Consider the following 27,019-nt stretch of genomic DNA (forward strand, 5'->3'; position numbering starts at 1 on the left):
ACACGCGCGCGTGCACACAATCACCTACAAAGTATTGCGAATGTTACCAACAATAAATTCTTTACAGCAACACTGTAAGCTAGAAAACAGCAGAGCAAAAAAGTTGCTTGAAGATGTGCTCCAGCAAAACAAGGGAGTAAACCAAGCTATAGTAAGACATAGGAGTCTAGTTAAATGGTATTGTTAGCTCTGCCAAGTACAACTGAGAAGGAGAGAACAAGAGATACTTTTCATTTCAAACTTTTTATTAACGGGTTTTGGGGGTGCATGTATTACTTTAACAAAAACTGAAAACCTTTTTTCAAGTAGAAAATGTCAGGTGAATTAGATTTTAAGACTAGAAAAGAAAAAGAGGAGGGAAATACACGGCTCCACCATTTCACACCCAACCTTTGTTAAAACTTTTGGGCCGCATCTTTGTAGTCTGTTCTTAAAATGTGGGTCATTACGTTTCTCACATGTACATTTTTCTTATTGTTACCTATGCTCTGTAAATATTTTAAATGACTGCAACTCTTCTACAATTAGATATGTTATAGCTTGCCCAGTTTCCATGTTTGAAGAGTTTATCATTGTTTTTGATCTTACAAACAATACCACGATAAATATTTTGCTATAAAAATAGAAAGTCTTTGTCAGCTGGGCTCATTCTGAGTGTTGTCGTTTTTATTTGTATAAACGCCCCAAATTTTTCAGCTCGTTAGGAAATCATAGTGATTGTGGTCACCATATCTCTGATAAGCATCACAACTCCTTGATCTCAAAGACCATGGTTCCTTGTTTTAATAACACTGTGCGTAGACAGAAGAAGTGCAAAGACATTTCTGGAAAGCAGCACTTACTGCCTGTACAGGATCCTACGCGCAGTCATCACGAGCGCTCAGTAAATTTTGTTGCGGCTACCTGAAAAGGGTCCATTGAAATCGAGTGAAAACTGACCTAGATAACGGATGGATCCTCATCTTAAAACAGTTCAGGATAAAACCGTGACTACTTTTTCTTCTTGAGTTTAGTGCAGTAGAAACCTGAAATTCACGAGCTTGCAGTCCAAATGGAGGGCTTCAAAAAATATTTTATCCCTTATGTCTGTAATTGTTTCAGTTTCAGGAGCTCCACTGGACTAGAGCCCCCAGTGAATATGGTTATTGGCTAAAATAAATGCAGACTTATACTCACCCACAATCCTTGGCCTGCCATCCTGCAACCAGATACACAGCGACAGACCGAGAAGTGGGGTCCAGGGCCACAAAGCCACCAAAACGCCATAGGTGTTATCCATCCAGCGTCACATGCCGTGCTGGTAACAGGGGGAGCAAAGTGCTACTCTGCTTGATCCTGGGAGGTGGACTCTGTTGAGAAGGATTCTGACGGTACTTCCCATCACTACTAGAAAGAGCGTGTCATCAGAAATTCACGCCTGGCATGAGCACAGAACGAGAGAACGTTGGTGCCTGGCCATCTGCCACGTCCAACTCCATTAAGCCTCACTAAAAAGTCTTCCTCGACTCTTCTGGTTCTGGTTCAAATTTCTTGATAAGGCTTAAAAAGGCTTACAGGGAAGAATGTAGGGTACAATAAAAGTTAGCTTAGACCACATCCTTTCCATTTCTCTAAATTGACTAAACCATTAAGTGCGTGATCTGATTACCGTGGTCTGTCTACAGGTCAAGGATTCAGGGAGTGCTTCCACGGTGACTGACACTCAGTCATTTTTCTCTGTCCCACTTCCAACGTGGCCATGTTGGAAGCCACATCCAGCACAGGAAGGTGTCCTTTGTTGTGTCTTTTACTTCACCCTTCAACTTCTTCCTGATATCTGTGTGCTTAAAGTGTCAAGACTGGCTCCCAGTTTGATTTTAACCCACACGGAAAAAGCGCTTTTCTTGGGCATGGTATTATTACATTGTTTCATGTACGGAGTAAGAGGAGATGTCATGAGAAGTAATTGCATAATACTGTTTTGTTTTTCCATCAAATCGTGTTGTTATTTTGGCTTGCCACAAATAGCACGTTTCATATTTCCTTGTTTGTTTTTCCCCTCTGTGTTTTCTCCGTGAGTTAGCTGATGTCTCTGTTTTTAAAACTATTGCAATCACCAGTCATGATGTGTTTAAATATAAGCTAAGGGAAAGAGGAATTGAGATGCTACCGATGTGATGAAGATGGGATAGTCGAAAAAGTTGGGTGGCAGGAAAAATAATTTGCGTACGTGATTTCTAATCGAAGGAAAGAGTAATGCAGGTATTATCATCCCCATTTTACAGATGAGCACATTGAGCCTCTAAGTAGTAGACATTTGCTAGACTCCACAATTACTAATTGGTACAGCCTAGATGTGAACTGAGGTGTCTCTGGTACCAGCCCTGGTCCTTTCCCCCCTCTGCCTTCCCTGAAGGTGAGACGTTTATATGGTAAATGCTGAGTGAAAGCCTTTTATAAATGCGTCAATTTTGGAATAAAAAAAGTTACCACTTTTTCTAGATGTTCAGATTACAACACTATTCTTAAAAGTTAGTTAATTTGAGGCACCAGGGCCATTAATATGGTTTCATGGACTGAGATTATATGGCTCAGCCCCAAGTTATGCACGTGGGGAAACTGAGGCTCAAGACAGCATAATCTATCTAAAGACACCCAACTTACTAATCGCCAGGCTGAGGCCGAAACCCAAATTTCCTTTACCTCATTTGGGCAGCTTTGCCTGTGGCCTCTCAAGGTTTCTGCTGCTAAAAGCATCAGAAATTCTTTCTTCTAACCTCTGAGACCATACAGACAAAGCCAGTGTCATCGGCAAGGAACTATATAAGAACACCAAAAAGTCTTTTTTCAATTCAGTAGTTTTTAGACAAGGTGCTGCCTTATAAAAGAATAAATAAAAGATGAATTGTCTCTAAATTCACCCTTTGTGATAAGATTAACTCCACCTGGGATTTCAATCCTTCCACTCTTTCCAAAACTACAACCAGGAGAGGAAGCATTTAAGTCCTCTCTCTGCACAGAAATAAACAGGCAGCTTTCTGTCTCGGTTGGAAGCAGGCATGAGGCCTGCAGGAGCATGGCCGTACGGGGCGAGGAGAAGGAAGCAGGGCAGGGGAGCGTGGGTGGGCATGCCCAAGTGCGGCCCAAGAGCAAGCCCAAGTGCGGAGGGCACAAGTGGTAGTACAGGCAAGAGCCCCTGCAAGGGGGAGGGGAGAACCTCACTTTGGGACACCAAGTGGCACTCCGTCCAGATGGGAACCCCTCTGTGGGCATTGTTACAGAGTCCTTCTACATAGAGCGGATCTCTGGCCACCAGCAGGGCATGGTGGGAGCAGACCCGGCTGTGGGGACTTTTGGGGCTCTAGCCAACGGTGAGGAGGACGTGCTGTGCTGGACGGCCCCACCTACCCAGTGTGGCTGGCAGTGAAGAGCCGGGATGGAAACGAGCCATGGTCAAGGCCACCTTCATTCTCTTGACCTGAGTGACAAGCCTAGGTGGATTCTAGTGTGCTAATACTCACCCTGCCAGCAACAGCTGCAAAACATGGGCCTGCTGTTGGGACCAGGGGACGAGGGAGAAAGAGATTCCAGGCAAAGGAAGATGGGTGAACGAAGGCGTGGAATTCGCTAATGGCATGGTGTTGGCGGCTCATGAAGAGTGACCTCTTCTCAAAATCATCAGAGGTTCTCTAAAGTACAGATTCCTAGCCCGATCCCAGACAAACCCATCGTGTCACACATGCTGCTGGTAGGGCCAGGGAATTAGCATTTTTACCAGGTGCCCTAACTGTGTTGTCAATAAGAGCCATTGAAAGTTTTTGAACAGGGGAGTGGCATGGATCAATGCACTCGGTTGCTGGGACAGCCCTGCGGAGAATGCGTGTGGGGGGAGGGCAGGGGAAGAGGAGATTCTAACTGGAGAGGCGCAGAACGGGGGCCGTAGGGTGTAACGGGTAGAAGAGTGCAGATTAGGAAACTGGTGCAGGGCTGGGCAATCGAGTGGATGCGGAGCTGGGTGTAGAGAGAGAGATCAGGAATAACTCTGGGGTCTGGATGTCGTGACTGGCCTTTCCTGTCAAAGGGGCCCTGTTGGCACTCAGAAGGTGAGTGTTGTTCATCACAATCCGTCCTGTGAAAGGTTACAGGAGGAAATCAATAAAAGATGGTTTCCCTGTAACACCACCGCCCCCCCCCCCACACACACACAAATCCCTAGATGGTATAAGCGTATGTTTTTTCAAATAGTACAGTTTAGAGTAAGTTTCACCAAAATTGGTCTAATTTTTTTTGGCAGTTTTGACCACAAAAAGGATTCTCGTAGTTATCTGGGATGTTCACTTATAATGTCTCATTTCCCTAATAATGTGAGAACATGAGCAGAGTAGGGACTTATGTTCAGACCCAATCTTAAAAGAGGGCAAGACGTGAGCAGAGGAGGGCGCTGTGGGAGCCCGTGGTATCTGCCAGCATCCAGGCACCGGATGAACAAATCAGGGCAAGTGCTGGCCCGCTTAGCTAACGTCATCACCATGATGACCATCTTAGAGCAAAGCTGTCAAGCTTCAATAAAGAGGAACGCGATTTAAAGCAACCTTATCCTGAAATAATTGTGTGTGTATACACATATATATGTATATATGTGTGTATATATACATATATATACATATATATGTGTATATATACATATATATACATATATGTATGTGTATATACGTATATATACATATATGTATGTGTATATATACATACACACACACAACTCCTGTATAAAAGGGTGACCATAAAAAAGTAATAAAATAAAAATAAAAACAACTGTCAAACAACACAGGCTGGCAGAAGCCTGAACACCAACGATAACACCATTAACACGGGGAGAAACCCAATGGTCCTGGGGAGTCAGTCACACCTGTCGCAGGAAATTGTATGAGCAGCTGTGTTGACACTTGTCCCCTTCAGTTTCCCTGGACACCAAAGGCCACTCACGGAGGGTCTCAGGTCCAGGAAGAGTGGACTGTGTGAGTGGCCAGGAGCAGTTTCCTGAGGCCCCCTCGTCCTTGAGCTGCGGTGAAGTGTCCCTCGTCACTGTGGCTAAGCCGCAGGCAGCTAAATGTGTGGGTCTTCACAGCTCATTTTCTGCTCTTTTTTGACCTTACACCTGAGTCATCTTTTATTTATGTCCTCCCATAGCATTTCCATAGGATGGTTGTGGTCAACACCATTCATCAACCTCTAATGGGCTCAAATGGAACTCTAAAATCCCCCGGGACATGCCTTGATCTAAGAAAAGAAAAATTGCTAACGGCACTTCTTAAACTAGGAATTTATGTCTTCCCATAAATTGACCTTGTAGGGTTATTTGTGGATTCCAATAGGGAAATGACCTTCACAGGCCCCTGCACCTCCTGAGCCCTCCCTGCTCCCGCCCCCACCAGCCGATGCTGACGTCCTCCGTCTGATCCTGTTAAGCTCCAGGCCAGGGTCACCGGGGACAGCATCCCGGCTGTGTGTCGAGGCTTTTTCCTTCTGCCATTTGTTCATCTATTTGCTGAGTATTTATTGCACGCCTGCTTTTTCCAGGCAGGGTGCTAAGTGCTGGAGACACAGTGAGCAGACAGTGTGTGCTCTCATGGACTTCCCACCTAAACAAATAGTGACACAGCTCTCATTCAAAGGAAACTGTAAAGTGAGCTCTGGAGAAGCATGGATGCTGTGGACTCTCTGGGCGGCTTTGGCAGGCTCTGTCGCCCGCCCCACCTATTAAGACGGGTCTCTGGGTGGCGGGCGGTGACAGTGTATGAGACACATCTCTCGACACCCCCTAAACCACCACCAACCTACTCAGCCCTTTGGCGTGAAGTCTCCACCTCTGATCATCCCTGCCCTGGCCAGGGATCTCCTGTGCTCTGCTCCGCACCCAGTTCCTGGCTCCCTCCTTCAGACAGCAGCCCAATTACTGGGTCCTTCTGACCTAAGGCTCGGGTCCCTGGGGGATGCCACCTGCCAGGGGTCCCCCAGACTGTAAGGGAGGAAGGGAGGTCAGAGCATCCTTAGGGCAAAGCCCACTCATCCTCCCACAAGCTTTGATTTGTTTTACAATGTGCAAATCTCCTTTTTCTGATGATAAAAGTAAAATACATATATTACAATAGAAGTAGCATTTATGTAAAATAATGTTTTACTTAAGATACTTTATATACAACATTTATATTGAAAATAACATTTCAGAAAAGGATAAAGTTCAAGTTCAACCAACGTATTCCCATCTTTTACATCTATTGCCAGAAAGAACCACTTTTAACAGTTTGGTACTTATTCGTCTAGATATGTTTGTGTTTATGTAAACATACGTGTTTATCTTCATATCGTCCTACACCTGCATATTGTCCTATAATTGGCTTTTTTTCATGTGAAAATTCATCACAGACACTTTTCAGAACAGTACGTGTAGATTTCCCTTGTCCTTGCCAGCTGCCCCATATTTCCCTGTAGGAATGCACCGTAACTTCTCAGGGAATCAATCCCCCATTAACGAACATTTAAATCCTGCCACATTTTGTTGTAATAATCTTGTAGCAATGACTATCCCTACATAGATGGTCCTCAACTTTAGATGGTTCAACTTACATTTTTTTCAACTTTAAGGATGGTGTAGAAGTGATCTGCATTCAGTAAACACTATACTTGGAATTTTGAATCTGGATCTCTTCCTGGACCAGGACCAGCCTCTCTCAGGATGCTGGACAGCAGTGAACAGCCACTGTCACCACCCCACCCCCCCACCCCCACCCCCGGTCAGCCACGCGATCAGGAGGGCCCACAACCTGTGCACCTCCAACCATTCTGCACCCAACAGCCATTCGGTTTTTCACTTTCAGTACAGCAGTCAATAAATTACATGAGATATTCAGCACTTTATTATAAAATAAGCTTTGTGTTAGATGACTTTGCCCAGGCTAAGGTCAGTGTTCTGAGCACGTTTAATGTAGGCGAGGCTAGGCTAACCTGGGAAATTCGGTAGATTAGATGTAGTCAATGCATTTTAAACTTATTTTCAACTTCCAAAGGGCTGTTAGGATGTAATTGCATCACAAGTTGAGGAAGATCTGTATACCCCTGTGTCAAATTCTTCTTAGAAAGGTATTTTGGGTGTAACATCATGCATTTTTACTGGATTTTCATACACAATAAAGTACTCTTCATCACCCTTCACTTAACACGTGGCTGGATGGACTGATGAACTCCATTTGCTTCTAGTTTATTCCTCTCTGAGAGTTGTATACCCCTGCTTCCCACAGTAGACTCCAGTCCTCAGCTAAAGTGTTTGTGGCTGAATCTGTTTATTCCAGTTGTTACTGTAATGGTGCAATTTATTTAATTGGTATATAAACCAAAGAGGTATGGGGGGAAAGAAAGTGTTGTTAAAAAAAGAGTTTGTGGTACATTTTTCTGATTCCCAACTTGAACTAAAAAAAAAAATAATAATAATATCTAATCACCTACCCCAGTCATATCAGATACAGTGGCTTCAACTGACTCAAATTTCATTGACAGTGGGACCATGTTTCTGAATTACATCCACTCTTGATCTACCTTGCCAGTATTCTCTGGAAAAACATCCCGTAGCTGTTTGGTTTGGTTGTAAATTGGATTATTGTTTCTCCTTAGAAATACTTAAGAACCAGGCATGTCTTTTCTAGGGCAGCCAATGAATCTACCTTATAAAAGTTGACTTTTAGCCTTTCTGTTTACCCACCGACAGAGACGTGATGTTCAACCTCACAAGAGAAATAGAAAATCTAGAAATCAGATGTTGCCTTCGAAAGTGAGAGAACGTATACAAACATCGTGTCACTCTCTAACCTAATATGACCTTAGAAATTATTTTACAGCCTCTCCAAAATCTAAAAATCCTTTATGTGACTCCTGTAGGTACTCAGTCATTATTTGATGGATGTACAGATTCCCAGGGAAATACATTTCTGTAGGGCTGGCTCTACGGGGATCTCCAATTAAGTCAGAATGAATTAAGAAGGAAGCCACACTGCGTTCACTCAACAAATATTTATTAAGTGCCAACTGTATACCGGTTGACTGGTAACGTCTAAGTTACGGTAGGTAGTGGGTACCCTGGGTAATAGTTCTGTCAAGATACTCGTCATGTAGCTAAAGACTGCAGGCCACAGGGAAATGCAGAAATGCAATTTAGTCAACAGAGCAAGCAATCTTCGAAATGCTCAGACCGCATGCGCACCTGGCCAGTGGAACAGGAGGCAAAATGACAGCGAGAAAGATTTCTCATGAGATCTGTGAATTCTCTGTATCTCCCCACGGCTTGCCCGCGTGACCTGAAGTATCAACTTTACTCACCCTGTACGGCATTTGACAAAGCACTGCAGGGATTGCGAGACATCTCACTGCTGTGTTTTCTCTTCCAGGATATCAATGAGTGTATTCTTGAAAACTATCCTGAGTGTTCCAACCCCAGATTATTTTACATCATTCCATATTTTTGTGGACAGCATCCCAGATGCAGGTAAAGACTAAAACGGACAATGGCAGGAAAGCCACCCGGGGGCACTGCGTGGGGAATCTCTTGTATGCCTACTCCCTCGGCCTTCTGGAATTCAGTTTATGTTTACTATTAATCTCCAAAGATTGCATTGGAGACTCTGAATGTCCTATGTAGGAAGAAATGAACGGATCAGGGTCTGACAGAGGCCTTGGGACCCGCCCGTAAAGATGTGTAACTGAAATGCCAACCAGACCCTTTTTTTATTCTTAACTCATAGCTGTCCCTGCTCAGCCCATGAGATAGTAAAGACCAGCGGACATCACCCTACTGCTCCCCCATAGCGCCTGTATTTCATCGGCACCCGTCCTTGCCTACATGCCCTGTCTAATTGGGTCTGAAACACTGGGCACTCACACCCCAAAATCTGACAGTGTCTCTCTCAGGAGACACATCTTGTAGAAAAAGAGGAATGGGCTTCCTAGTCCTCAGCCCCTCAGCCTTACTTGGATGCAAGACCTTCTTTAGAAAGTGACTCACTCAGATAGTAAGGCTCTCAGAGTGTGGTCTGCCCACCTCCTGCATCAGCGTCCCCAGGGTACTTGCTAGAAATCCCCACCTAATCACAGTGCCTGAGGTGGGGGCACAGATGATTCTGGTGAGCCTGCTCTCGCTGCAGTTTAAGTTCATTGTACCAGGCAAACGTGTAGCCTGGAGAAAAAAAATGATAGTAACAATGAATATGATCTTCACGTGATGGAAAATAAAGCCGAAGTGACATTTTCCTGCAAAGGGAACACTGACTAGAAGGTCAGTGTGTTCCTGAAAAGATCGAGAGAAGAAACTGTTTCTGAAGTACAACTCATCCATTGTACTTCTGGCCTGCTCAGTGATTACTGCTTAATTATTATGTGTGTTGTTGCTTTGCTGAGTTTCCTGTAACACGGGACTTTGTTTACGGTCTGAACTCTGGAACTAGAAGCGTCAGCTTTCTGCTTTATCATAAACTTCCTGAGTTCAGGAGGCCTCCCCACTCCAATCCTCACCCCTGTATAAGTGCCTCCTGGTTCACGGTCAGTGCTTCAGACACTGGGAAGATTTGGGGCCAGATGACTCACTTTCTGTCACAGTGAAGATATTTATTCCAAGAAACATGATCCTAACTCCCTCAAGTGTTTTTTTTTTTTAATTATATATTTCCTAATCCTGGGGAGAGCACTCATGATGCCTTATCCTGGTACACAGACGATGATTTTCAAAACTCTTTCAAAATGTCCCCTTGTTCCCTCAATTATTTGAGCTGGGTTAGGTTTATTATTACAGTTTTTCAAAAGAGAATCCTGGCTTGCCCAAATTCCCTCGGATGGGAAATGCCAGCCATGCCTGGAGCCCAGCTCCCATGACTCCCATCCTTTCCCCCTCACAGAAATGCACTTGGCTCAGAGATCTGCCTTGCAGATGAGATGAGGCCATTTTCCTTCTGTAAAACAAAACAAAAAACATAAAAGTTTGTCTTTAAACTCTTTAAAAGAATAAGATGATTAGCAGGGATGACCTAAAACTGATTTTGATTTCTATAGAACTACTGTATCAGTAAGTTTCAGATTTCATATCTTCTAGCTTTATTGGTTTGGTCCTTCTATTAAAAAGCCATTCAGATCGCCCCTTTGATCAGTGTTTATAGGACCTAATTGACTGTGTGTGTATTCTTCCCAAAAATATTTTGACCAGGGCCTCAGGGTTACACACAGGTAAACATGATAGCGGTAAGAGGTGGAAAAGCAAATGGCAGCTGGAAGGCTCCCAGCGGCAGCCATATTAGGGCTGATCCTTAAGGAGGTGGGATTGGGGCTCAAACAAATGGTGGGGGATGGGTTGAAGAGATCCATTCTCAGCATGTTGTTCCTGCATTTCGAAAATGAATCTTTGATTTGAAATCATTTTTGTATCCACGAAGGGAGCCTGGTGAGTGGGCCCTTGAAAGAGCAAAACTGAACGTGAATGAAAACTTCCTGCTTGTGGGGATTCTTGAAGAGTTGGAAGATGTGCTGCTTTTACTGGAAAGATTTTTACCTCATTACTTCAAGGGTGTGCTCAGTATCTACAAAGACCCAGGTAATTCCTTCTGTAGCAAGCTCTTTGGTGTTTTGGGGGGTTACTCACCTTGAACAGGACTCGGGCAATGAAAGGAGCGGAACCTTCTCTCCTGTTAATGAAGAGAAGTTGCCCTGACCTTCAAAGGAAGCTTAGACACCTCCAGATATAGATGCCAAAACTGGGAGCTTCAGGTCCAGACCTAAACTTGCCATGTGTGAAAGGCCTGCTGGCTCCATTTCTCCCTTTGGAAAGTGAAGCTGGCAACATTTGCATTGACCTTGGTCCAGGGCTGTTGCCAGAGTCCATTGATAGAAGTGGGTGTGAAGGAACCATCAGGTGATCCTGTATCTGGGCCCTACTTCCATCTGACAAAGCGCTCTGGCATATCCAATGCTGGCAATAGAATAGACACAGAAGCAAATTGGAAACGCAATTAGCGATTTTATTCTAACGAATGGCGTGGTTTCCAAATAGAAGCGAGGAATGGAATGCAGCAGAGAACGAGTGCAGAGGGTGCCTGTGGTATCACTGTAAAGATAATTACTTTCAGAAACCCATCATTTATTTTTCTCATTATTATCATATCCGGAGAGAACGGCAAACAACGTTGTTTCTCTCCCATTCTCCTTAATCTACTGCTGCCCTGCAAGCCTTGCATACTTATTCACTCCTCTGGTTGTTGTTTCATCATCCTGAAATGGGAGACAGCCTTCTGCTGTGTAGAAATGAGGTTCCCCAAACAGATGAAAGGTTCCCCAAACGCAGCCCTGGTGCCTCGCGTTCACCACCAGCCAGGGACCTCGCACCCCACCTGCACCAGGAGCAGGTGCCGATGCCCATGTGAACTGGTCTTTGCCCAGAGGGGCCCTGTTACATCGGGTGGCCCCTGCCACCGCCAGGGGTTTGCAGGAGGAAGATAGCTGGCGGGTGGGTGCTGTCCTGGTCTCCGCTCTCTCCCTCCGAGGTAAATTCTGACGTGCACATGACCAGGAACCTTCACGCGAGCCCTGCAGGTCAGTCTCCTCAACAGGAAATGCAATCTGAAAGGCTGGAAGCATCATCGACCCTAGTCACTTTTTGAAAGTAGGCCTTCCTCTGCCCTTTCAACAGTGGGCAATTTAAAGAATTTGAAGAGCCATGCTGTGACCAATTTTTAGCTCTGTAAGATCACATAAACTCGGGTCTTTGTGCAAGGTGAGGTCTGACCCTAAGTTAGACCTTTTCGCAGAAAAAGTTTAGGTTATTCGTTACTTCCACTCTTTGGCTTTATCTGTTTGTGTAGCATGCGTGTGTGCATGAGTGCGTGTGTGCACAAATGTGTGTGTGCGCTTGTGTGTGTGATACATAGTACAAGATAACAGGTGAACGAGGGGCGCCTGGGTGGCTCAGTCAGTTGAACATCTGACTCTTGGTTTTGGCTCAGGTCATGATCCCAGGCTCAAGGCATCAAGTCCTGCATTGGGCTCCACGCTGCGCATAGACCCTGCTTAGATTCTCTCTCTCTCTCTCTCTCTGTCTCTCTCTCTCTCTCTGTCTCTCTGCCCCTCTCCCTCACTCATGCTCTCTCTCTCTAAAAAATAAAAAATCACAAAAATATTTTTTAAACAACATGAATGAAACCCTGGAGACACAGAGTTGTCAAAAAAATGAACACACTCTCGTCCCAGCCTTTGAGAAGAGTTTCGGTCAGTCTACATCACACACGCCATCCATCCTTGGATCTGGAACTAGTATCATGGGCCCGATAAGTGAGGCATTTTATCTTTGTTCTTCTTAAATACAAATAAACCACAAATAAAAACCCCAGCCCCAAGAGCCCACTTATGTGCTGTTGTCAGAAGATATCCTCTTGACTTCTCAATTATAATCTCCATTTAGATGCATGACTTCTCAGAAACTGGGCCTTTGTCCCATGATCCACAAGCACGTTTAGAACCTATTTCTGAAAATTGAGTTACTATTAGCTCTTGTGACTTCCGCCGAAGTCTTTCGACCTTATAAAGATTATTATCCTTTTGAGTTAGGCCTAGGAGTATATTAAGTAATCTGAGGCTTGCCCCCTTAGAGAGGGTAAGGGGGTTCCGATACTCCTGTGTGGTGGGATGAAAGGTTTCTATAAGGCCGGGACCGACGCATGGCCGGTTCACACAGTCCAGCGTATTAGTGGTTAAAATAGTGAAATATGCCTATACTGCCCTCAGTGCCCACACTTGGCCGCCCTGTCTGCCCTTGCCACGCCCCCTCATCCAACAGTGAGGTAACAAAAGAGGTAATTCACAGGCATAGAGTGAGTCTTCAGGACTCTGGCCCAGTGCTACACTCAGCAAGTGTTGTGAATTCAGGTCCTGAGTGGACCTGGTTGCCACATATTTTGAATACCACCCCAATGTGACGCTCTCAGCTGCCACACGACATGCATATAACAAACTGAACCCTTGAGTGATTGCTCAGAACTTTCCACCATGTTCTCTGGTCTCTCGGGCATCTTCTGGAGAGATTGTTGTGTGGTGACATTGGCAGCCAAGCAGCCCCACAACTGCTATGTCTCAAGGAGTCCCACATCCCCTGGGGCAGGGGACAGGAGATGAACATCCACTCCTGGCCAGCTTCTCACTATATTTTAGCCTCTGCAAAGACTAAGCACCTGCACTGTTTTCTTGTGCTCAGCGCATTGGTGTCACCCAGGTTAAAGGAAAGAGTGACCTCAAGTCACTTTAGCGATCTCATACCAGAGCTGCCTCGTCAGCCCATTTTTAGTCTAAATTCTCGGATTATGGCACACCGAAATCATTGCTCTTGCCCTTTTTAAAGAATTTTATAACTGAATAGCCTAGAGAACGGAAGGAAGAAACACTAAAATTGAAGACACTGCGAGATCTAGTGACCCTTGCATCATTGTAGATGAACTGACCATAGAACCCGAGTGAGATGCAGACCCTCCACTGGCCATTTTTCTTTGACGCTTGTCTTGTTATTTTTAAACTGTAGGTGTGTGCTGATTTTTAGTAATCCCCCTACAGCAATCCGAAAAATATTTAGACCAGTCTCATTACTGAAGAAAAAGCACTTATAGCAATGACCGTCTGGGGAGCTCGTAAAAATACTTAACGTCTGTTAGTCAAATGGGTTGTCACTTATTCAAGATAGGAATGATACCTTTTAATTCCTTCCAAATAGTACTGCTTGTTTGACTAGCCAACCATGTAGGGAAGTTCGTAACTTTCCTATGTAATAGCTCGACTGTTAGCCCCCACCTCGTGCATTTCTTGTAGGAGGGTATGCTGACAAGTGAATATGTCTCCTCCCCAAAATATTTGAGGAACTTAATTTTTAGAATTTTTTCTTTAAAAGTTATTTTTTATTAATGTCTGGGTTCCGCGGAGACCCCTGTAGCATATCTCAGAAGAAATGTATAATAATAAGTACTCAAGAGGAAAATAACAATGAGTTTTAGCACATGAATAACCAAGAGAATGTTTCTTGAATTTTCTAGAATTTTTCTTCAGATATTTCTGAAATTTCTAGAATTTTCTAGAATTTTTCTTCAGATATTTCTTGCCAGGCAGGGGGGCACTTGCGGATGTCCAGGGAAGTACCCTGAAGTTTACCACTGAGTAAACTCCACTCAACCTTGCTTTGAGTTAGAATTAGAGAGAACTGGGTCCCAAACAGATGTGTTGGGTAAGAACAGCCAAACTCACTTGTTCGACCTACACAGTCTGATTTCTTTTTTTATTGATTAATCTGGATTATATTTGCTCACTACTTAACCTTTTCAGAGTGGGAAACTGGAGCCAGCCTAGAGAAGTTGAGAAGTTGATCCATAGTCACCCACCAAAATGTGGAAGTAAAAGGCAGAACTCAACATGTTTCTGAGCCATGAGTATTAATGTGCTTATGGATACTTTTTCCCCTTAACTCTTAAAAACTGACATGCTGTGAGCCGCCAATATGTTTCTTAGTCATAATTTCTTTAGGAGCTCAAATCACAGTGGTGTTAGGAGCCAAAACAAATAAGCAAATTAATTAAAGGCAGAGAACATGTGAATATCTGTGATAGGAACAGCCCTTAAATGAATGTCCCTTGACTTGGCAAATGACCGAGCTGTTATGATTCAATAGCGCCACCTAGCATCCGGGCGTTGGAACTTCATGACCTAACATTAATCCCCATTATCTTTCTCCCGCTTGGAGGCTCGAAAGCTCCTGTGTCGAAAGCTCGTATTTTAAATACTTTCCGTTACTAGCATTACATTTGTATTCATTTTCAACTTTTTCCCATTACAAATGTAAACATTGGCGCCACAGTAGGGAATTTACTACACTTCTGTGGGTTGCCTTGAGACTCTGGCCACCAACCATTACAAAGGAAAAGTGTGTAATTCCAAACAAATGACTTATGTACTAACTCTGCAGAGTTCATTCATAAACTGAGTGCTTTAAAAAAAAATACATATTTTTATGAAAGTATTTTTATAAGCGATGATAGAGTACAAATTTAAACATTTTTTTCAACTATGCATGAATGATAATCAGACCTCCTATTAGGAGTATAGTAATGTACTCTGAGTTCATTTGCATTGTTGTATTTAAAGCTGAGGACATCTACATAGAAAATAATAGCAAATATGTTGAAGAGAAAAGTTAATATGATGTGCTACAGGAAACATTCAAGTTTTCATCCATCTGTCAATAAAATGCCAGACTGGGTTTAAACAAATGCTAAGTGATTAAAGCCTGGCCTATGTATCATAAAGAACAGCCATTCTTTAAGGAAAGAACACTGAGTTGGGAGTTACAGGAGACTCAAATCCTCTTTCTGCCATGGTTCTACCCATATGACCCAGGGTAAGTGCAATTTTGGTGACTGATCTCTAAAGATTATTATTACGATACTAAAGCACAGTGTTTTAGGTGACATGTTCCACCTTTTGTTGGTTAGCACAATTACAGGGTACTCCCCCCCCCCCCAAAAAAAAACCCCAGCAGTCCTTGGACAGTCCCCATTGCATTGATTATTTCCAAATTTAGTTACGGCAGCTATCGCCACCTAGAGGACATGACAGAATCCTAAATGGAGAGTTCTAGGTTCAGAATCTGCTGTTCCCTGTGGTTGGCGATATGGAGATGACCAACTCAAACTCTCTGGTCACAATGTCCATCCCTTTCTTTCTGTACCGTATGCATTTCTGTTGAGAAGAAAGGATACCATAATGATTAGAGCACAGAATCTGGAGTAGACAGCCTGGTGGTAAAGCTGTTACTTCTCTGCTGTCACCACAGGAAGGTATAATCCCTCTGAGCCTCAGTCTCCCCATCTGTATAAAATGACACAAACAAGGGGTGTCTGGGTGGCCCAGTCAGTCAAGCCTCGGATTTTTGATTTCGGCTCAGATCATGATCTCACGATTCGTGAGATGGGGTCCCGCGTCGGGCTCCATGCTGACAGCGTGAAGCCTGCTCAGGATCTTCTCTCTCCCTCTGTCCTTCTCTCTCCCCGCTTCCCCCACTTGCCCTCTCTCTCTCTCAAACTTAAAAAAAATAAGATGCATAAACAATACAATCCACTTCAGAATGCACATAAAGCCCTTCGCCCAGAGCTTCACATATGATAAGAGTTCAATAATTAGCTAATATTAGGGTGCCAACCACATCACAGGAGAGAAACAGGGCCCGTGTCTGTGAGAAACAGGACATCAGTCTGTCTCTGTAACTTCTACATGGAGAAAGAGAGAGAGAATCTATGATGAGCCTTGACCTATTTGGACAGTTACAGCTGGCCTGTAAAATTGTATGCCTTTAGGAAATAGTATTTTTGACTTAGGAGGAGTCAATTATATTCTGGCTAGTACTCTATTTCTGGAACAATTATAGGGAATAAGTTTATTGGAAGTATTCTTACAGTGACACCTTCAGAAGTTGAAAACACACATCATCCTAGTCATTGAGGGTATTTTTTTTAATCATTTGTTTTTACGCCCAAACTCTTGCCAAAATTATCAGGGAGCTAAGATTTCCACTTTATTTTTATCTTATTTTTATTTTATCTTATTTTATTTTAGAGAGAGAGCATGTACCATTCAAGGGAGAGGTAGAGAGAGGGGGAAGAGAGAGAGAGAGAGAGAGAGAGAGAGAGAGAGAGAGAGAGAGAGAAAATCCTAAGGAGGCTCCACACTCAGCACGTAGCCCAATGCAGGGCTCAATCCCATGACCCCAGGATCATGACTGAGCCAAAATCAAAAGTCAGGCACCCAACCAGCTGAGCTACCCAGGCACCCCTAAGATTTTAACTTCAAATGAAACCCACTATTGAGATATGATTGGGGCAATTAACCATTAACTTTTGCTGAATGTTGACTTTTTCAGACTGTTATATGTCATGTTGTTTAGTAGATATAGGAGGAGTGTCCAGAGATTTGGTGGATTTTATTCCAAGTAAGACCCTAAGATTCAGTTCTTGAAAAACCTTGAGTTTGTTTCCCAAGTGCAAAATTAACTTCAAAACGCTAAATGAGTAAATCACACCTTGTCCAGCAGGTGGCAGTGTCTGCACTTTCTCAAGGACGTGCCTGTGGTTTCCTAATAAGTTTGCATCTGCAGTCCGGAGTTTACATAATGCTTGAACACAGATGTATAATTATGTCCAATTTGAGGACTAAAAATGGGATCACAAATATCAAAAATATTCCACGTACAATTGATTGTAGTAGTCCGGACTACATTATAGGAGAGCCAATGGGGTAGCGGTAAAGGGAGTTTTATAATGAAATAAGTTTATGTGGGTCAAAAAAATATATACACTATAAAACTCTGGTTTTGCACAAATAATCCATCTCTCTACAATGTCTGTATTAAACAAATGCTGTCTTTCATCCCTCATTTCCACTGCTGTTTCCTACTTCCTATTGCTTCTGTGCCACGACAAAACTGAAAAACATTCTGGGACCTCACAGAGACATAAGCTATGGCTGGGAGGAATTCAGACTATCCATTTACAGACACCAATGACATTGTTTAGAGAACTCAACTGTCATTTATAAAAATAGTACTCCTCTTGCTTTTGGTTCATCTGCCATCCGCGTTCTCCATGAAGATTTGGGTTTTTTTCACTAGCCATGTCCTAGGCTCAGACACTAATCACATTGGAACTAGATGAGGTGTGTGAGTGTGTGTGCATTCATTTGTGTTCCAACAACTAAACTCCTCATTATAGCTCAGTCATCTCTGAATAGAGTTGGGTCAGAAAAGCAGTAACAGCCTCTAGATAATAATAATTTGCATAGCAATTTACAGTTTATAAAGCACTTTCACACAGCATATCTCCTTTGAGTCCTCTTGAATCCTCTGAATCCAGTTGAGAAGGACAAATAGTCTTTGTCTCATTTTAAAACGAGGAAGCTGAGATTCAAAGATGGTGAACAACCTGCCCACAGTTACCTAAGTGACCACAGACATTCAGGCTTCTGTCCCCGGAGCCGCCACTAACACCATAAACCTGTGACCTTCGAAAGAATCTTTGTGTTTAATCAATAACTCAGAGGTTGGGGGTATTAAGCACTCGTGGTATATATTGCAGTTAAAGGTGAGAGCTGAAAAATAAAATCCGTAGACTCTATTTTTCCACCTATGGTCTGTTCACTAAGGAATTTGAGGTCACAAAACATCATAGATCACGAAGGTATCATATGCCGCTGTATGGTAATCCACATAGAAGAAGAAAACACCTGATACCTTTATGGTGGAGGGTGCGGGGTATAAGGGAACAGTCATGTTAGACCTTTGAAATAGTGTCTAAAAATTAAAACTGAATACATACAACTGTTTCAATTGTAGCTTTTGAGTAAATAGTTTAAATTAACATAAATGTGAACATCCCTTTAACTTAGACATTTAGGGGGTTTTTTTAACTTTTTTTTAATGTTTATTTATTTTTGAGACGGAGAGAGACAGAGCATGAACAGAGGAGGGTCAGAGAGAGAGGGAGACACAGAATCTGAAACAGGCTCCGGGCTCTGAGCTGTCAGCACAGAGCCCGATGCAGGGCTCGAACCCACAGACCGCGAGATCATGACCTGGGCCGAAGTCGGACACTCAACCGACTGAGCCACCCAGCCCCCCTGACATTTAGGGGTTTTTAGTGAACACTTCTAGAAGGGAACTCTGTAACCACAGATCAATAGCTTGATTCACTTACAGGAACATCACTTTTTCACAGAGATTCAGCCTTTAGGGGTATTTAATTGATTTTATAAAAGCTTAATTTGCAGCATGTATGTATTGTGTATAGAAATAGATGTATATATTGTGTATTAGAAATAACAATTACCATGAATTATATAGTTTTAAATGCATTTTTCACTTGCTTATTGATTTTCTCTTGCCTTGGTACCATGCCTCGTCCAGTAGAAAGGATCTCCAATTTTATTATTTGAGAAGAGAAGGAAAAGAGGACTTAATTTACATTGATTTTCCAGTAATAATTTTCCAAAACTATTTCCCTTCTGTGAACACTAACATTTAAATAGCATAGATAAACTGAAAATTACAGAAAAATTCAACAAACACATTCAGCAACTGCTTAAATGTCTGCAAGATGCCAGTCCTGGGAAAGCATGCTATAAAGATCAAGAAAGCAGGGTCTAGCCTGAAAGCCATTGCACACAGGACCGGGAAGTACTTCCTGGTGAAGGTATTTGTGCCAGGCCTGGAAGGGGACATAGGTTTTCATCAGATGGACACGGAAGGGGGCATTCTTGGCAGAAAAATAACATGAATATAAGCATGGAGGGGTGAAGATGCGGAAGTACCTGGAATGTGGGAGGCACGGGGTGGGGGTGCTCCGGCCCACGCTGGCCCTTCCTGCTGACTCTGCCTCTTGGAGCTCAGTCACCCTGCTGTTGCTAAGACAGCTCTGCCCAAGGCGGGAAAAGTATCAGCAGCTTCTGCTCTCTGTGTGGTACAACCTGGAGCTGAGTCACTCACACCAGTCTCAGAACCGGTGGCCAAGCCACAGTTGCCAGGGGGCCATGTGTCAACCCCAGACTCCCGCCCCCGCCCCCAGTTTCCCTGCCCTCCGCCAGTCCTGACCACCCCCCAAGAATCCCTCCCTTCCTAGCAGTGTGTCGGGGTAGTGCCAGCTCCCCAAGTTCCTAGCACGAGGGTTCTTCTCCTTGCTCTCTTCCCGTGTCCCAACCCCAGATCCAGCCACCCAATAGGCTGGGGACACCCACTGGCTATATGCCTTGGGCTGTCGCGGGGGCCCCCACCACACGTCGGTAAACACCAGTTTCTGCCCTGCCTGATCTCCCAGATTCAGTCCTTTGCCCACCAGCCTGGACTCCCTATCCGGGGTCCGACCCGGCTGTGCCCCCAACACTGCGTCTGGTCTTCCTGGTCTCCCAGGCTGGAAGCCCTTGAGATCATCCTTCCAGAACAGTCTCCCTCGGCCCCTGCCTCCCACACCGCACATCCTGAGAAGTTGATGTCCTCTGAGTCCCAACCTCATCATCTGGAGAAGCCCGGCTGCCCCCCACAGTGTGGCCAGGCCTGGGGGGGGGTGCAGTTTTCTCTCCTATGATTCATTTCCCCCAACAAAGAGCTGGCTAACAATATCTGGGTGTGTTGAAGGTCCCAGCATTCTTCTGTGTTTAGAGGTGAATTTCTTCTACTTTAGAATTTAATAATCACTTCTACTTTGAGCAGTTTTAAGTTGAGCTTGACACTAATATGCTTCGCACTGAGTAAGAATATTACTAAGGGGTGGAATTAGTCACCACAGATTTCAATTTTTGGACTTTCCTGATAACTCCACAAAGCTGACATGCTTCTAAAGCCTGAGCAAAGAAGATGAAAGAGAGACCTGGCCCCCAGGGGTGATAGCCGATGTTCATAAAAGACCCTGCCATCTTACTGCTCTCTTATGCCCAAACTGCCAAGGTCCCCGCCCACACCACGGATTCGTGTGGTAACTTGCAAAGAGAGCCAGACAGAGAATCTCAGAACTGTCTTTGTACCCTTGGCTCGTGGCCTAGCTTCCCTGACATTCTTTGCTTATAAAATGTACCCCCAGCTGGGGTGAAGTACAATCCTCACCCATTTTGCATGACTCAACATTTTACAATGGAAGCTTCTATTTTTGTTCAGCTAAATCTTTTTCAAATAAAAGTATCATTTCCTGATTTTTTTTTAACATTTCAGACATTTTTATCAGCGCATCGTGCTCTAGCTTTTCACATCTTGCAAATAGTGTTGAACTGTGGAAGAATACAGTGAAAAACCTCCAAATATACCTGTGCATAGAACATTGCTGCTTTTCGCGGTTCCTTGTGGGTTATGCTAAGCACATTTATTTCATTGTCCCTAAGCCCATGGAGAAATGCAGCATAATTCCCCGCTGATGAGAAGAGGAAAGTTTTGCTTGTCAAGTGGAAGTTTCAGATACTCTGACTGGAAAGTCTTAGCCCCCAGTTGTTACCATGTGCTTAGGGATTTCTGCTGTGTTCTCAGAGTCAGACACTGCCGGAGCTATTTTTCAACATTTGATCCTAGAATTTTATCTCCCTGATTTTCAGCTATGTTTTTTAAGGTGCTGTGTGTATACAATTAACAATCCAAAAGTACAAAAAGACATATAATGAAAAGCAGCAGCCTCCTCTTCCAACCCTGCCCATCGTAAAGTTTGATTTTTCCAGGGGTTAGATGCTTTGAGCACAGTTAGCTGCTTCTTGTGATAATCACTACACGACTTAAAACCAGTATGCACAGGCTGATATTTCTTGATTGATTTCTTCGAGAAATTTAGTTCTCTTATTCCACCACCCTCACCTCTACCTCCTCCCCTGCCCCCCATCCTCCTAATATGGTTTATAGCCACATTTAGGATATGTAGTCCCATTTACATGACTGTGACTATACATTTTATTGACTGCTGACCCAAGTAGTACACCATGATTATATTTCATTTCTTGCACAATTTATTGTTTTCCTGGAATTAATTATTGCCTTTTTTTTATTTGCCTAGATTTGTTTGTAATTATCAAAATTTTCATATATGCCATTATATCTGTTGTGTCAATACTACTGTTGATATCGTCATTATCATTGGATAAGAACATTTGCACATTTGCCACCCCCCACCCCAGGACCCCTTCCCCTCTTCCACCCACAGCTCTCTAACTTCCTGCTTCAGTCTGGGCTGATTACTCAGAAGCTCCCTGCTGCTTCCCTTTGACACATTTCTGTATTGGATCCCTGGTCTCCTGAATCCCAAAGATCCTGTTTCTTGATTTAATCGCTCTTTTACTTCAAGATTTTCCCAAGTAGCTTCCTGATACATGGGAGGTAAATTTATCGAGACATTGAATGTCTAAAAGAGCTTAATGTTCTATCTCACTTGGATCGCCAGTTTGACTGGATATAGATTTCTTCATACATTAATTCCATTTTTCACTTCTTTTGCCATGACTTTCTCAAACTCTCTTTCCCTCTCTCTCTCTCTCTCTCCCTCTCCCTCCCCCACCCCAGGGTCTTCCCTGTATTCCTCTTATGAAATTTTACAACAACATGCCTCAGTATGCTAAGTACTCAAGCTGTATGTGTATATATGTATGTATATATATACATACCTACATATATATATATTTAATATAGATATATATATACAGACACACACACATATATGGTTTATATATATAATATATATATAGTTTATATATGTATGTATATATATAAGTATATATACAACTTTCTTTTTTTCAATTTTTTAACATAGTGTTTTATTAATTTCAAGTGTACAGCATAATTATTCAACCATTTTATACATCACCCGGTGCTCATCAAGACAAGTGCTCTCCTTAATCACCCACCACCCACCCCTGGTGACCATCAGTGTGTTCTCTATAATTAAGAGCTGCTTCTTGATATGTTTCCCTCTCTCTCTTTTTTCTTTTGCTCACCTGTTTTGTTTCTTAAATTCCCCATGTGAGTGAAATCATGTAATATTTGTCTATGACTGACTTATTTCGCTTAGCATTATACTCTCTAGCTCCATTCATGTCATTGCAAATGGCAAGATTTCATACTTTTTTATGGCTGAATAATATCCCATTATATATACACACCACATCTTCTTTATCCATTCATCAATCGGGAACTTGGACTGCTTTCATAATGTGACTGTTCATCAGTAATGCTGCAGTAAACATGGGGGTGCACGTACACCTCTGAATTAGTGTTTTGTATTCTTTGGGTAAATACCAAGTAGAGTGATTGCAAGATCATGGTGTAGATCTATGTTCAATTTTTTGAGGAACTTCCATACTGTTTTCTACAGTGGCTGCACCAGTTTGCATTTCCACCAACAGTGCACAAGTATTCCTTTTCTTCTCTATCCTTGCCAACACCTTTTGTCTCTTGTATGGTTGATTTTAGCCATTCTGGCAGGTGTAGAGGTGATGTCTCATTATAGTTTTGATTTGCATTTCCCTGATGGTAAGTGATGATGAGAATCTTTTCATGTGCCTATTGGCCATCTATATGTCTTCTTTGGAGAAATGCCTGTTCATGTCTTCTGACCATTTTTTAATTGGATTATTTGTGTTTTGGGTGTTGAGTTAAGTTCTTTATGTATTTTGGACACTCACCCTTTACCAGATATGTAATTTTCAAATATCTTTTCTCATTCTGTTGGTTACCGTTTAGTTTTATTGATTGTTTCCTTTGCTGTGCAGAAGCTTTTCATCTTGATGTAGTCTCAATAGTTTATTTTGCTTTTGTCTCCCATGCCTCAGGAGACAGATCTAGAACAAAGTTGCCATGGCCAATATATAGTTACTTTCAAGCTTAAAATGTCTTTCATTCCTGGGAATTTTTCTTTTTTTTTTTTTTTTTTTTCCTTTCATGATTTTATTGTACCCATTTTCTTTGTTTCGTTTATGGAATGCTGTTGGTCAGATATTTGGGCCCTACATTCATTTTTTTTCTCTATGCTTTATTATTTTTTCCTCTTAATTTTCATCTCTTCTACTTTTTATTCCTCTGGAAGAGTGCCTCATTTTGCGTTCCATTCATCCTATTGAATTTTCTCTTTTCCAAGAACTCTTTTTTAATCTTCTATTTTTCTTCTTATATAGTGTCTTATTCTTGTTTGTTGGATGCAATATCACCTTGAATCCCTGAAAAGTATAGAGATTTTTGAATAATGTTTTCATCTGTTCCCTGCATTGTCTCAATTTGCTCCAGGTTTCTTTTTATTGTTTTGGTTCGGTTGGCCTCTCTTTTTTAGTCTGAAGACTTTCTTTTGGTGATCTCTGTCAGAATTTCTATCCAAGAGGGAAGGACTAAAGCACCGAAAGTGTTGTGCAGTGAGGGAGCCTCAACAACCAATGGACGCTGTGTGGCCCGATCAAATAGTGATAGAAGTTTTGCTGGAAAAACATTTGTTGGTGATTGTAGGTCTTTTTTCTCTGGGGTCTGTTCAGTTTCCCCGCTGAAGAATTCTCATCTGCTTGGGGGATGGGAGGTGAGCTGTGAGGTGGGAGAGCGGGGTGAACATCTGGTGGCCAGTGTGGGAACAGGAGCCGACGGTCTACATTCAGTGCACCATACCCTTGACTGTTCTTACTTTAGCCCGTGCCTCTCCTTTCTCTCCTCTGGGTTGGCAGATTAGTCTGGAGCCTCTGCCCAAATTCTCAGCAGACTAATCCTAAGATTCCCAGGTGGTGGAGGGTTCTCCCCTAGAGAATGAGGGAGAAGCATTGCAAGATACCTGGCTGCATGCAGTTAGGGAGGAATTTGGGGCCCAACTGCTTCAGACCCAGACTGCCTGCCTCACGCCCAGCTTTCCCATCTGGACACCTGGTTCCACCACTCTGTCTCTCAGGGGGTCAGCAGGGCGAGCTGGTGTGCCTGATGTCCCCACTGCAACGCTACAGACGTGCTTTCTGTGCTCTGCCACGTCGAGTGTCTTCGTCCGCTTTCACCTTCCAGAAACCGGTCGAGGTCCGTTTGCCACGGACATCCTTCTCCAGTTCTGACATCCTTTTCCAGATCTCCTTGTGATCTTGCGTTCTTTTGTAAAATTATTATCCTTTACTGTCTTTTTGGATTCTCAGAGGAGAGGATTGGAAGGCATGTAATTAGCCTACTGCAGTTGCTAAGACAGTTTTAACTACCCAGACTTTAAGAGCCTGTTACCAGTTTTGTGTTTGGGGCTCTCAGCTAGGTACGTTACCACCGTGTCACATACACCGCGTCTTTCTTGCGATGTCCGCATAGCCACGATGTGGGTTGGGCCACAGCACCGCCTTCAGCGTCTGTTTCTTGGGATTAGAGTCCTGGTGGACTTTCTCAAGCAAAAACAAACAAACAAAAACAAGATCCCTTCATGGTAATTTATTCATTAAACCCCACTGGGGTTCTGCTGAATGATGTTGCTATGACAAAGCCCCAAACTAGTGTTTTAAAAATCGCCTCAAAGACAAATCAAGGCCATATTGGAGATCTCTTTGATGAGAGAGAAAGTAAACTCTAAGAACTGATCAAAAGACACTCCCATCATCCCAGGCAGAGGGCACGACCACCCAAAGATCGCGTTCCACATAATGTGGCAGAAACAGGTGCCTCTGTTTCGTGTGCTGTCAGGTATCACTTTGGGGCGGAAACGTCTCCCGTAACTTCTGCAAGGAGGGCGGCAGAGGCATCGGAGCAGGAGACTCGGGGCCCTCCGTTGGCGACCGCTGTCCGTCAGCTAACGTCCAGAAGAAAAGCAGCCATTGAGGGGGTTTCTCAGCAGCAGCTGCCTTAGTAGCGGTAGCAGCAGCTCATATACCAAATGTTTCATGACGAATGCAAACAAAAGCCAGCTCTGAAATTCCAGCCACGCCATCTCCAAGCCAGTTCCAAAGTGTATAACCACTCCGTTCGAGTTTTTCCCCCTCTCTAAATGCATTCCATATGAGCCGTGGTGTGGGACTGCTGGGTTCGCCTGCATTCACTCAGAAGGCTGTTTTCAAAGCCCAGACTGAAAGGAAAGTAAGTCAGTGGGAAAACAAACTCAAAGAAAACACTGGGACTCAGGTGTGGGAGGTGTGTTTGTCTTCCCCAGCCAGGCGTGCCCCCCGGAATGGAGCTGGAGGCTGGCAATCAGTTAACCGCCCCCCCTCCTCTGAGGCCTGGAAGCCGGGCCACGCTCCAGCGGGGCCCCCAGCTCCGCAGTGGCCCTGACCATTGTTTCTCAGAGTGTGGTCCGGGGATGGGTGCCAGTCCGCAAGCTGCTTGCCCCCAGCCCATGATGAGATAAGGGCAGGAATTGAGAGTAAGCCTTTAGAAACTTGGATGGTAATTTGGCATGGCTGTGATCCCTTTTTTAAAGACACAATCTTATTTATAGTTGATAAAAGAATCAATCTGAAATGGATTGGGGGGGGTGGATAAGTCAGAGATTGTTTGAGAAGCACTGCTATAGACTCTTCCCTTCTTTTTTTTAAGGTTTATTTACTTTTTGAGAGAGGAAGAGAGCCACAGTGTGAGCGGGGGAGGGGCAGAGAGAGGGAGACACCGAATCGGAAGCAGGCTCCAGGCTCCACGCTGTCAGCACAGAGCCCGATGCGGGGCTCGAACCCACGAACCAGGAGATCATGACCTGAGCCAAAGTGGGATGCTTAACCGACTGAGCCACCCAGGCGCCCCTATAGATTCTTCTGCTAGCTTGGGCTGCCAGTTGGAAGGTCATCCAGTCAACAAGACCACACCTAAGGCATTTGAGACTGATCAGGTGCCATGATTTTTCCATATGGTTTTGCCTTCTTGGCTTCAGCCCAAACTGCCCTGTACCGATAGCCAAACACCCAAACTCCAAGAGGTGTGATACTATGACACTCTGCCTTCCTAAATCTGGTGCCTTTTTGACCTTCAAACCTTTAAAAGTGGGGACACCTGGGTGGCTTAGTTGGTTGCGAGTCCGACCTCAGCTCAGGTCATTATCTCATGGTTTGTGAATTCTAGCCTCGTGTCGGGCTCTGTGCTGACAGTTCAGAGCTCAGAGCCTGGAGCCTGCTTCGGATTCTGTGTCTCCCTCTCTCTCTGGCCCTCGCCCACTGGCACTCTGTCTCTTTCTCTCTCAAAAATAAATACACATTAAAAATAAATTTTTTAAAAACCTTTAAAAGTGGCAATGCACATTAGGATAGCACTTTTACCGTTAGCAAAGTACCTTGGATTTATGTTGGCTCACTTTTTCCTGACACCTCTGTTAGGTAGCGTTTGGGGTTGAATTATGTCCCTCAAAAACATGTATTGAAGTCCTAATCCCCTGAATCTGTGAAGGTGACCCTATTTGGAAATAGGGTCTTTGTAGATGTAATCACATTATGATGTGGTCCTACTGGATTTAGGGAGGACCCTAAATCCAACGGTGTTTTTAGAAGTCCAGACACA

General features: G+C 43.7%; 1 protein-coding gene across 2 annotated transcripts in view; it reads left to right on the forward strand.

Annotated features, from left to right (window-relative positions):
• UST (uronyl 2-sulfotransferase) overlaps window positions 1-27,019 on the forward strand; it is a 301,922-nt gene that overhangs the window by 239,915 nt on the left and 34,988 nt on the right. For both annotated transcript variants that reach the window (XM_042987293.1, XM_042987294.1), the window contains 2 exons: window positions 8,415-8,512; window positions 10,446-10,603. In XM_042987293.1, the coding sequence (XP_042843227.1) occupies window positions 8,415-8,512; window positions 10,446-10,603 (256 nt within the window). The remainder of the gene's footprint in view (window positions 1-8,414; window positions 8,513-10,445; window positions 10,604-27,019) is intronic.

The sequence above is a fragment of the Panthera tigris genome, chromosome B2 (genome assembly GCF_018350195.1).
Source record: "Panthera tigris isolate Pti1 chromosome B2, P.tigris_Pti1_mat1.1, whole genome shotgun sequence".
Taxonomy (NCBI): Eukaryota; Metazoa; Chordata; class Mammalia; order Carnivora; family Felidae; genus Panthera; species Panthera tigris.